This window comes from Scylla paramamosain, unplaced genomic scaffold (genome assembly GCF_035594125.1).
Source record: "Scylla paramamosain isolate STU-SP2022 unplaced genomic scaffold, ASM3559412v1 Contig5, whole genome shotgun sequence".
NCBI lineage: Eukaryota > Metazoa > Arthropoda > Malacostraca > Decapoda > Portunidae > Scylla > Scylla paramamosain.
In genome coordinates, this window is record NW_026973670.1 from 2,046,104 (window position 1) to 2,059,211 (window position 13,108).

At 35.8% G+C, this 13,108-nt stretch overlaps 1 protein-coding gene across 1 annotated transcript; it reads right to left on the reverse strand.

The window, feature by feature from the left end:
* Positions 1-707: 707 nt before the first annotated feature.
* Positions 708-1,166, reverse strand: LOC135096620 (general transcription factor II-I repeat domain-containing protein 2B-like). The gene has a single exon (XM_063998249.1). It carries the CDS (start codon positions 1,164-1,166, stop codon positions 708-710), a length of 459 nt encoding a protein of 152 aa, XP_063854319.1.
* Positions 1,167-13,108: the final 11,942 nt, after the last annotated feature.

Consider the following 13,108-nt stretch of genomic DNA (forward strand, 5'->3'; position numbering starts at 1 on the left):
CACTAAAACGCTAATTAGCATCTATAGCAGCATATATATACGAAAATAAAATATTACCAAAAAAGTGTCTTTTGAATGTTTCCGAGATTCTTCCGTAACAAAATGTTAAAACTCATGGAAAACTCTATTTGCAGAGGAAAACATTAATATCATAAAAAAAAAGTGTCTTGTTTGTTTTTGAGCTTGGTACGTACAAAAACGTCGAAGAGAATGGAAAGCACCTTATATGAGGAAACGAAAAGACATTACGAGAAAAATGTAATATGAGTACTTTTGAGCTTCTTCTGTACCAAAAATTCGAAAACGGTTTTAATATCACTCTGTACGAAGAAACACTCAAAAACGCATTAATAGCACTCTATACCAGGGGTGTCAAACTCATTTATCCCAAGGGGCCAGATTTCACCTTCACATTCAATGTGCGGGCCAGATAATCACGTATGACCATAATAATAATAATAATAATAATAATAATAATAATAATAATAATAATAATAATAATAATAATAATAGGTAATTATATAATAATAATAATAATAATAATAATAATAATAATAATAATAGGTAATATTATAATAATAATAATAATAATAATAATAATAATAATAATAATAATAATAATAATAATAATATATTCTACCTTCACTCGCGTTTGCACACACCTAACCAAAAGATAAACCAGTAAAGAAAAGGAAGCATCATTTACCTTAATTCCTGGTCGTGCTGCTCCCAGAAACTTGGCACCTCTTGGTCTGTACAAGTTCGTCTATGTTTGGCGCCAGAGACTGAGCAATGGCTACTTTCAGTGTTGAGTTGAGGTGTTCATTAGTGAGCCGAGACCTGAGTCCAGACTTGTTCAAGTTCATCAGTGAGAAGAGTTGCTCACAGACATAGGTACTGCCGAACATTGACATAATCTTTGATGCCAAACATTTGATTCGAGGATATCTTGGCCCAACATATTGATAGAATGTACCAATATCAACACTTGAGAACTTTTCCTTCAACGCAGAATCGCACTGAAGATCAATTAGTTCTAACTGAATATCCTCTGGTGTCTCATCAGGATTTGCAGCGAAAGGATTTCGAAAGATCGAGAAATCACTCTCAAGGTTCTTTAAGTCTGCAAATCTTTCTCCAAATTCGTTCAGTAACTTGGAAATCATGTTGCAGTACTTTTCTCTGCTGATAATTCCACGAAACTCAGGTGTGCAAAAAAGTAAGATATTTTCCACTTTTCCTGCATCACACGATGTTCTTCAGTAACTGTTCGCTTCTTGGAAATCATGATGAGATGATATGCAGTAAGAGTCACACCAAAATCTGACGCTGTGACGCTCTCGAAGGACAAAGCAGGACTGAAGCCAAAGGCCGATTCTCGGTGAGACGGAGGAATGACGAGTTATGGTCACGTCTAATACATGTATATTACGGAGCAGGGCCCGTACGACTACGTGTATTCTCGTCACCTATAGTCACTGGCTTTGGAACGCAGTCGACGAGACGAAATGGTCACATGATTTACGTAAAAATATATGAGAATAATTCATTCACTACAAAACACGATAGAAAACTTGAAGCAGATGGTAAAGTTCCTGCTGGTGACATTGTCTTTGCAATCACTTACTTTAATTAAGAAAAATACTTTTAACAATAACACACACACACAGAGAGAGAGAGAGAGAGAGAGAGAGAGAGAATGTTGGCGGGTGGCGGCGAGCCGGACACACACACACACACACACACACACACACACACTTGACGAGGTTGGGAGTTACTATACCACAGAGGAACATCACCGCCCAAAAAATATAATAGTATCTTTATATCTTTATATAATGACTTTAAAATGCAAAGGGCTGGCTGGCTTAATCATTCCTGTAAAAAGACCAACTGTAAGACTGAAATATGAGACGTGCCGCGGGCCGCACATAGTAGTGTGGCGGGCCGCGTGTTTGACACCCCTGCTCTATACCGAGGAACAAAACATTACCAAAAACGTGTATCTTAAGTATTCTGAGCGTCTTACGTACCAAAACGCTAAAACGCATGGAAAACACTCTTTATGGAGAAGCAGATTTACATTACCCAAAAAAATATATTTTCAGTGTTTTAAGCTTGTTACATAAAATGCATACAAAATACCCTATATAGGAAACAAATCGTTATTGCAAGATACGTGTATAATAAGTGTTTCTGAGCTTCTTAGTTATCAAAACACTAACTCGCGTGAAAAGCATTCTGTATGGAGAAACAAAACAACGTACCAAAAATTTGGATTTTGAATATTTTTCACCATGTTTGGTATGATAACTATAAAATGCATGCAAAGCTTGTAATTTGAAGAAAGATAACAAAGATATTTAAAAACGTGTATTTTGAGTGTGTTTGAGCTGTTCAGGAACCAAAACTCTAAAATATATGCCAATCACTCAATATAAGGAAACGAGAAATCATTATAACAAAAGTTTATAATAAGTTTTTAGAGCTTCTCAATTACCAAATCGCAAAAACGCGTGAATAGCTTTCTATACGGAGAAACAGAAACATTTTACCAAAAACGTATATTTTGAGTTTTTCATATTGTTACCTACACCTGTTGTTAAGTACAAAAACAGCAAAATGCATGCAAAGTACCCTATATGGTGAAACAAAACGTAATTACCACGAACGTGTATTATGAGTGTTATTGACTATAGGTAACTAAATGGTGAAACACGTGAATAAACACTTTAAACATTTTAAACACTTTATTATGTTTGTCATTTTACAGTTGAGTTAAGAACTTAATATACTTTTATAACAAACAAACAGCCTTTAGCAAGCAACTGCTTTATGGGCAGACAAAAAAAAAAAATAAATAAAAATAAATAAATAAATAAATAGATAAATAAATTATATATATTTATATATTAGGACTAATTATAAAAGTAGCTTAAAAATAAAAAAAAAAAGAAAGAAGAAGAAGAACATTTAATCCTATGTATTAGAGTAATAAAACACTTGTCCATATAATGAAGAATTATCCTTGAGTTTGTACGGGAGCCGCCGTGGTACAGTGGGAGCCGCCGTGGTACAGTGGTACCGCGCGCGCTTTGGGGGCCAAGTGGTCATCAGGCGCACGGGTTCGAATCCTGGCTACGGTCCGAGGGTAGGAAGGGCATCCACTCGGGGTAACGGTTCCCAAATGCCAAATCCAAAAGTCCTTCATCAGGAGGCACCGTCTCAGCCCTAACAGACTAGGGAAAACTAGACGTTAAAAAAAAAAAAAAAAAAAAAAAAATCCTTGAGTTTGTACCTTGTGCAATAACAGGAAATCTAAATTTGTACCTATAATAATAATAATATGGGTATATGAAAATATAAATAAGTTGCTATGTCTAAAGGAACTCCTCATATGAAGCACAAATTACCTTTGTTAATACCTAATAATACTGATATTTGGATGAAATTGCACAGAACAGAAGATAAAATAGCACTTTAACAAATACATAATAATAATAATAATAATAAGAAGAAGAAGAAGAAGAAAGATACTGACACTAATAATACAATGTAAATGCATGAAGAATTTATCAATAATAGGAGAAAGTTGAATAAATAAGATACAAGAAAATATAGTATATTATTAGATATACTTTTCACTATTGCCATTTCACATGAATTATTGACTACTGTGATGATACTAGTACATGAGGGTAATGTCTGATGAGCTAGCGTATAACATATAACATATAGCAAGCATATAACATGTGTATAACTAATAAGCGTATAACAAATGACTCTTTAATTTTGTTTTGAAGCAAGATAGACTCTTTGATTGTTTTATATCACCTGGTAAATAATTCCAAATCTTAGGTCCTATATACATGGTGGAGTGTTTGAACAGTGCTAAATTAGGTCTGGGAATGTAGAGTGAATACTGGTTTCGAGTTTGGTAATTGTGTAAAGGTTGTGTTAATGTAGTTACTTAAATTTAATGTTTTGTACATGAATGATGCAATGGAGAGTTGTGATAAATCAGCAAGGTTTAGGATATTGAGACTTTTAAATAATGGTTGAGTATGTTCATTAAAATCACTGGGTAGGTTTGGGACCAGATAGGATTACAATAGGTAAGGTGTGGGTATATATGAGCATAGTACAGACATTTAAGAATTTTAATTGGGGCAAAGTGTTTTACTTTGAGAAGTAGGGGAGTGATTCTGGATAGCCGTAGACAGAGATTGGAGATATGGTGCTTAAAAGTTAGGTGTTTGTCAAAAATTACACCAAGGAATTTTATTTTGTCTACTTGTAAGATACTTTCATTTAGTATGGTTAGGTTGGGTAGAGGTTGGTGTATGGTAATAGTCTTAGTGAATAGAATATAATGAGTTTTTGTGGTATTAACTGTAAGTTTGTTAGCCAGTCACCAGTTTGAGAATTTTTGAAGTTCTATATTTGTCTTATTAATTAGTTCTGTTGGATTTTCTCCTATCAAATAGAATGTGGCATCATCTGCAAATAGTATAGTGTGGAGAGTGTCAGAAATGTTAGAGATGTCATTGATGTATATAAGAAAAAGGATAGGACCCAGTATACTTCCTTGAGGTACTCCTAACTCTACAGGTTTAGTTGAGGATGAGGTGTTGTTGAAAATGGTGTACTGTTGTCTGTTATTTAAATATGATCGAAACCAGTCATGGACACAACCCCGGACACCATAGTGGTACATTTTATCAAGGAGGATACTGGATTGGACTGTGTCAAATGCCTTACTAAAATCTATAAAGTCTGAAAGTATGGATTTGTTTTTGTTAAGTGCAGTATAAAGGTCTGACGTGAAGGTGTTTATGGCATCAAAGGTGTTTAATCCTGATCTAAAGCCAAACTGCCTATTATTTAAAATATCTCTTTTCTTCAGGTATAGCATAAGTTGATATTTCATTAAAGATTCAAATATTTTTGAGAAATTTGATAATATAGAGATGGGGCTGTAATTACAAAGATCAGTTTTGTTACCAGTTTTGTGTATTGGAATAATTTTAGCAAGTTAAAATTTTTCTGGAAACATTCCTGTGCTAATTGATTGGTTAAAAAGGATTGTGAGGGGTATGGAAAATAATGTATTATATTGTTTTATTATATGGATAGGTATTTCGTCAATATGTTCTTTTTTATTTTGAGGGCATTTATTACTTGTATTGTGTCATCGGGTGTTACGAGAGGCATCACCATGGAGTGAGGATAGTTTCCGCGAAGGAATGATTTTGGGGAGGTGTCTGTGGGAGGCAGTTTGTTAGCAAGGTTTGGGGCAATATTTGTAAAGTGGTCATTAAATGCCTCTGATACTTCAAGTTGGGTGTCAAAAATTTGATTATTGAGAAAAACTGATTTTGTAGTAGAGCTGGGTTTTTTAATAGAGTTAGAGAGTCCATTTATAGTTAGCCATATCTTTTTGGTGCTTAAACGAAAGTCAGAAAATCTTTGTAGGTAGTAATTTTGCTTTGTGATTTGAATTAAATTTGTTAGGTAGTTTCTAAATTGTTTATACACATCAAAATCAATATTCCTCAATTTATAAGATTTATACAAATTGTATTTGTGATGTATAGATTTTATAATACCTTGAGTGATCCATGGGTTTTGAAGTCTTTTAGTTGAGATTTGCTTTGTTGCTTTGGGGAATGAAGAGTAATATAAGCTGTAAATTGTGTCTAAGAATACATTGCAATTTATGTTTGTATCATGGTGAGTTAATAGAGAATACCAGTTTACTTCTGATAGTTTAGCTTGAAATTTAGCACAATTTTCAATATTTTTTATCCTGAAAGATAATTTGTGGGTCTCATTGAACTTTTCTATGATGGGGAGGTTCAGATATATTGGGAGATGGTCACTCAGGGGAGAAAAAAGAATCCCAGGAGAAGAAGGGGCTGTAAAGTTTGTCCATATGTGGTCTAGAAGGGAAGGAGTTGCTGTGGAGTTGTCGTCAGGGAATCGTGTAGGGCGTGATATGTGTGGAATGTAGTCACAAGACTGCATCATGCTCAAGAAGTTGTTTGTTGGTGGATGATCGTTGTGTTCCAATAAGTTAATGTTGAAATCCCCAGATATGATGCATTTATTATTCATGAAAAAATTTTGTGAAAATAATTCATCCATAAGGTCAGTGAATTCCTTGACTTGGTGGTGTTTACTATGGGGACGGTAAAGGGAAGAAATGACGTAGCTGGTATTTCCAACAGTGATTTTAGCTGTGCAAAGTTTGATGTTGTCCGTACACATACAATAATCATTTTGTGGGCTAATGGAGATACTGTCCTTGACATATATGGCAACACCACCATATCCAACAGGTCTAAATGTGTGGTAAGATTTAAAACCATTAATTTCATGGAGTGGTGCTGTGTTCGGACTGAGCCATGTTTCACTGAGGCACAGGATATCAGGAATTTAAGGAAGAGAAGTAATAAGGGAAATGAGTTTATCATAATTTTTGTTCAAAGATCGAGTATTAACATGAAATATATTCAAATAGTCTGGGCAATTTGTAGGAAGTGATAGATTGTAGGAGTGAATGTCATGATATTTACAAATATTATCTATGTTAATTGATTCATACATAGCATTGATTATTTCTAGATCTATACTGTTTCTATCATTTATTTCTTCATTGTCAAAATAGTGTTATATAAATTTATGTCAGGTAGATTCATAGAATAAGCTGAGAGATAAGAAGTAAAAATACAGGATATGTGAGTAAGGTAGGAGTATGAATATAGATTTGGAAGGGTGAGAGTGTAAAAGAGAGGATAGAGTGGTATAATATTAGAAAAAACGAGGTAGAAGGTAAGTTAAAGGTAGGGATTGTTAGAAAGAATAAAGTGATGCAAGTTTTAAGAAGAATGGAGAAGAAAAAACGGGTCACTTCAGGTATAGCAGTGGTGGTGGTGGTGGTGGTGGTTGACAGGGAGTCTTGCTTCTGCTCGCCCATGTTTGTGTTGGCTGCTGTGTTGTGGTTGACCGTGGCGCCATCTCTTGAGTTCTTTGCCGCTTCGTCCATATTTTCCCTCTTGTCCCTTTTCCTACTATTGCTTCGTGTATTTGGGGGTTGCGTCATGACAGTAGAAAATGAGTTTTACCAGCAACAGCAACAAGCGGGAGCCAGGAGAAAGGAAATACCGTGGATGAAGGCGGCCTGGGGTTGTTTACGTTTGGTGGCGCTGGTGGATCAGGCGGGAAGCTGTGTAGTGTTCTTAATTAGGCCATTTTTTGCTATTTTCTTGGAGAGTTTCTGGATTTTTCTTGTTAAAGTTGTGGGGAAGGCATTCCTGCAGTAGTCCAGAGACTTCACTGACCGCTGTAGGCCTAGGGGGGTGCAGTAAACCAAGAGATATGGGAGACTGCCAAGATGCGTGCTCTCTCTCTCTCTCTCTCTCTCTCTGACCGGAACCATGCCAAGTCTGTTCTCCAACTAGCCAAAAAATCCTTCATTAACCGAAAATGTCAAAACCTTTCAAGATCTAACTCCCCTCGTGATTTCTGGCATCTAGCCCAAAATATTTCCCATAACTTTGCTGCTTCTTCTTTCCCTCCTCTATTTCAACCAGATGGCACCACTGCTATCACATCTATTTCTAAAGCTGAACTCTTCGCACAAACCTTTGCTGAAAACTCTACCTTAGACGATTCTGGGCTTCTTCCTCCCTCTCCTCCACCTTCTGACTACTTCATGCCACCTATTAAAATTCTTCGCAATGATGTGTTCCATGCCCTCGCTAGCCTAAACCCTCAGAAGGCTTATGGACCTGATGGGAAGAAACAGTTAGAAACAAAAACACTAGTAAAATACCTGACTTTAGGAGAGCAGATTTTGAAGAATTAAAAAGGTACCTCCAAGGAGTGGACTGGCAAGGGATGCAGGGTGAGGTCAGGTCAGGGACGGAGTACAGAGAGATAAGGCAGGATGAGAGAGGTGAGGTGAGGCGTGAGGGTGTAGGACAAGAGGAGGGAAGATGTGTCTGGAAGGGAGGAGGAAAGAGGAAGGGGGGAGATAGGTGTGAGTATGTTGGAATGTCAGGTCATGCTGAAATGAGAGAGGTGAGGTCGAGGCAAGTAGATGAGGTAGTGGAGAGGATGGTAGGGGACGAGATGAGGGGACTAGGTGAAGTAAATGTAGATGAATTGTATAAATATTTCGTAGATAAAGTTCATACAGGTCAGTTAGCAAATATCCCGTATAGAACAATAAGATCACAAAAAAATGACCCTAAATGGATGACTGCTAGGTTAAAGCATTATATAGGGCGTAAGAGAAGTATATATAGGAGATTAAGAGCAGGTGAAGAAGTTTTAAGGACACAATATAATGAATTAGTTAGAACAGTCAGGAAGTTAACGAGGAAAGCTAAGGAAAATTATGAATCAAAGGTAGCCAGCCAGGCGAAGACGGACCCCAAGGGATTTTATCAGGTATACAGGACGAAGAATAAGGATACCGTAGGTCCATTAAAGGCAGCAGATGGGGAGCTGGTCAGTTCTGGGGAGGAGATTAGTAAACTTCTGAATGATTATTTTTTAACTGTCTTCACCCAGGAAAACATGCAGGATATGCCAGATAGTGAACAGGTGTTTAGAGCAGATGAGAATGAGAAGCTGACAGATATTTCCATAACTAGGGAGATAGTGGAACAGGAGATAGATAGGCTAAAAAAGTTCAAGTCACCAGGACCTGATGAAATATATCCCAGAGTACTTAAGGAATGTAAAGAGATTATTAGTGAGCCGTTAGTTTCTGTCTTTAGGAAATCACTGGAGTCGGGTGAGGTACCAGTAATGTGGAGGCAGGCTAATGTAGTACCCATCTTTAAGAAAGGAGATAAAACTTTAGCGTCTAATTATAGACCTGCCAGCTTAACTTCAGTTGTAGGTAAAATGTTAGAGTCAATAATAGCGAGGAACATTAGGGAACATTTAGACAAACATAACTTGATCAATCAGTCACAGCATGGCTTCACGAAGGGGAAGTCTTGCCTGACAAACTTGTTAAGTTTTTACAGTAAGGTGTACGAGGCAGTAGATAATGGTGATAGTTATGATATCTTATATCTGGACTTTAGTAAAGCATTTGACAAGGTACCCCATCAAAGGTTCCTGAGAAAGGTTAGGGCACACGGGATAGATGGGAAGGTGTTAGGCTGGATAGGGTCATGGCTTAGTGACAGGCGACAGAGAGTGGTAATAAACGGCTCGAAATCCGAGTGGGGTCATGTAATTAGTGGGGTGCCACAGGGATCAGTATTAGGGCCATTGTTATTTCTAATGTATATCAATGACTTGGATAGTGGAATTAGTAGTGATGTTAGTAAATTTGCGGATGACACAAAGATAGGTAGATTAATTAGGTCAGAATCGGATGCCATCGCCTTGCAGGCAGACTTAGATAGAATGAATGAATGGACGGATAGATGGCAAATGCAATTTAATATCAATAAATGCAAAGTGCTTAGCGTAGGTAGAGGAAACCCACACAATAGGTACACATTAGACAACCAAACTCTGGTAGGTACAGGGTACGAGAAAGATTTAGGAGTTATAGTTAGCTCTGAACTCCGTCTAGGGAAACAATGCATAGAAGCCAGAAACAAGGCAAATAGGGTACTAGGATTCATTTTTAGGAGTGTTAAAAGTAGAAGGCCGGAAGTAATATTAAAGTTATACTTGGCGCTGGTCAGACCTCATCTAGACTACTCGGTGCAGTTCTGGTCCCCACATTACAGGAAAGATATAGGTCTATTAGAATCAGTACAGAGGAGAATGACTAAAAGGATACAGGGGATGAGGAGTATTCCTTACGAGGCGAGGTTGAAGCTGTTAAATTTACATTCTTTAGAGAGACGTAGGTTAAGAGGGGACCTGATAGAAGTCTTTAAGAAGTCTCTTTTTCTCTTTTTTCTCTTTTTCAAGCTTCTTCTTCTTCTTCTTCTTCTTCAAGCTTCTTCTTCTTCTTCTTCTTCTTCTTCTTCTTCTTCTTCAAGCTTCTTCTTTTTCTTTTTCTTCTTCAAGCTTCTTCTTCTTCATCTTCTTCAAGCTTATTCTTCAAGCTTCTTATTAAAGGTTTCTATTATTATTCTTTTTTTAGCTTCTTATTCAAGCTTCTTCTTTAAGCTTCTTCTTCAAGCTTCTTCTTATTCAAGCTTTTTCTTCAAGCGTCTTCTTCTTCAAGCTTCTTCTTCAAGCTTTTTCTTCAAGCTTCTTCTTTAAGCTTCTTCTTCAAGCTTCTTTTTCTTTTTCTTCTTATTCAAGCTTCTTCTTTTTCTTCTTCTTCTTCAAGCTTCTTCTTCAAGCTTCTTCTTCAAGCTTTTTCTTCTTTAAGTTTCTTTTTTCAAGTTTCTTCTTCTTCTTCTTCAACCTTCTTCTTCTTCTTCTTCTTCTTCTTCAAGCTTCTTCTTCTTCTTCTCCTTTAAACTTTTTCTTCTTCTCCTTCAAGCTTCTTTTTCAAGTTTCTTCTTCAAGTTTCTTCTTCTTCTTCTTCAAGCTTCTTCTCCTTCAAGCTTCTTCTTCAAGGATCTTCTTCTTTTTCAAACTTCTTCAAGCTTCTTCTTCTTCAAGCATCTTCTTTTTTTTTCTTCAAGCTTCTTCTTCTTCTTTTTAAAGCTTCTTCTTCTTCTTTTTCTTCTTCTTCTTTTTCGTCAAGCTTCTTCTTCTTCTTCTTCTTCTTCTTCAAGCTTCTTCTTCTTTTTCTTCTTCTTCTTCAAGCTTCTTCTTCAAGCTTCTTCTTCATGCTTCTTCTTCAGGCTTCCTTTTCTTCTTTAAGCTTCTTCTTCTTCAAGTTTCTACTTCAAACTTTTTCTTTAAGCTTCTTCTTCAAGCTTCTTTTTCAAACTTCTTTTTCTTCTTCTTCTTCAAGCTTCGTCTTCAAGCTTCTTCTTTAAGCTTTTTTTCTTTTTCAAGCTTCTTCTTCAAGCTTCTTTTTCAAGCATCTTCTTAAAGCTTCTTCTTGAAGCTTCTTCAAGCGTTTTTTTAAGCCTCTTCTTCTTCTTCTTCTTCTTCTTCTTTTTCTTCTTCTTCAAGCTTCTTTTTCATGCTTTTTCTTCTTTTTCTTCAAGCTTCTTCTTCTTCTTCTTCTTCTTCTTCATCAAGCTTCTTCTTCTTCTTCTTCTTCAAGCTTCTTCTTCTTCTTCTTCAAGCTTCTTTTTCTTCTTCAAGCTTCTTCTTCTTCTTCTTCATCTTCAAGCTTCTTCTTCTTCAAGATTCTTCTTTGTTTTCTTCATCTTCAAGCTTCTTCTTCTTCTTCTTCTTCTTCTTCTTCTTCAAGCTTCTTCTTCTTCAAGCTTCTTCTTCAAGCTTCTTCTTCTTCAAGCTTTTTCTTCAAGCTTCTTCTTCTTAAAGCTTCTTCTTGAAGCTCCTTCTTCAAGCTTCTTGTTCAAGCTTCATTTTCTTCAATCTTCTTCTTCAAGCTTCCTCTTCTTCTTCATCTTCAAACTTCTTGTTCAAACTTCTTCTTTAAGCTTCTTCTTCAAGCTTCTTTTTCTTCTTCAAGCTTCTTCTTCAAGCTTCTTTTTCAAGCTTCTTCTTCAAGTTTCTTCAAGCTTCTTCTTCCTAAAACTTCTTCAAACTTCTTCTTCAAGCTTCTTCTTCAATATTTTTCTTCTTCTTCAAGCTTCTTCTTCAAGCTTCTTCTTCTTCAAGTTTCTTCTTCAAGCTTCTTCTTTATCTTATTCTTCAAGCTTCTTCTTCTTCTTCTTCTTGAAGCTTCTTCTTCTTCTTCTTCAAGCTTTTTCTTCATCTTCTTCAAGCTTCTTCTTCTTCTTTAAGAGTCTTCTTCTTTTTCTTCAAGCCTCTTCTTCTTCTTCTTCTTCTTCTTCTTCTTCTTCTTCTTCAAGCTTCTTCTTCTTCTTCTTCTTCAAGCTTCTTCTTCTTAAACCTTCTTCTTTAAGCTTCATCTTTTTCAAGCTTCTTCTTCAAGCTTCTTTTTCTTCTTCTTCTTCTCCTTCAAGCTTCTTCTTCAAGCTTCTTGTTCTTCTTGAAGCCTCTTTTTCAAGCTTCTTCTTCTTTAAGCTTTTTTAAGCTTCTTCTTCAAACTTCTTTTTCTTCAAGCTTCTTCTTCAAGCTTTTTCTTCTTCAAGCTTCTTTTTCTTCTTCTTGAAGTTTCTTCTTCAAGTTTGTTCTTCTTTAAGTTTCTTCAAGCTTCTTCTTCTTCTTTTTCAAGCTTCTTTTTCTTCAAGCTTGTTCTTCTTCTTTTTCAAGCTTCTTCTTCTTCTTATTCTGCTCCTCTAAGCTTCTTCTTCTTCTTCTTCTTCTTCAAGCTTCATATTCTTCTTCTTCTTCTTCTTCAAGCTTCTTCTTCAAGCTTCTTCTTCAAGCTTCTTTTTCTTCTTTAAGCTTCGTCTTCTTCAAGCTTCTTCTTCAAGCTTATTAATCTTCTTTTTCTTCTTCTTCAAGCTTTTTCTTCAAGCTTTTTCTTCTTTCTCAAGCTTCTTCAAGCCTATTTTTCATGCTTCTTCTTAAAGCTTCTTTTTACAAGCTTCTTTTTTAAACTTTTTCTTTAATCTTCTTCTTCTTCTTCTTTTTTCTTCTTTTTCTTTTTCTTCTTTTTCTTCTTCTTTTTCTTCATATTCTTCTTCTTCTTCTTCTTCTTCTTCTTCTTCTTCTTCTTCTTCTTCTTCTTCTTCTTCTTCTTCTTCTTCTTCTTCTTCTTCTTCTTCTTCTTCTTTTTCTTCTTCTTCTTCTTCTTCTTTTTCTTCAAGCTTCTTCTTCATGCTTCTTCTTCTTTTTGTTCTTCTTCAAGCTTCTTCTTTTTTTTTTCTTCTTCTTAAAGTTTCTTCTTCTTCTTCTTCAAGCTTCTTTTTCTTTTTCAAGCTTCTTCTTCTTCTTTTTCTTCTCCAAGCTTCTTCTTCTTCTTCATCTTCAAGTTTCTTCTTCTTCTTATTAAAGCTTCTTCTTTTTCTTCATCTTCAACCTTTTTCTTCTTCTTCATCTTCTTCTTCTTTTTCTTCTTCTTCTTCTTCTTCTTCTTCTTCTTCTTCTTCTTCTTCTTCTTCTTCTTCAAGCTTCTTCTTCAAGCTTCTTCAATTTTTTTCTTCAAGATTCTTCTTCTCCAAGCTTCTTCAAGCTTCTTCTT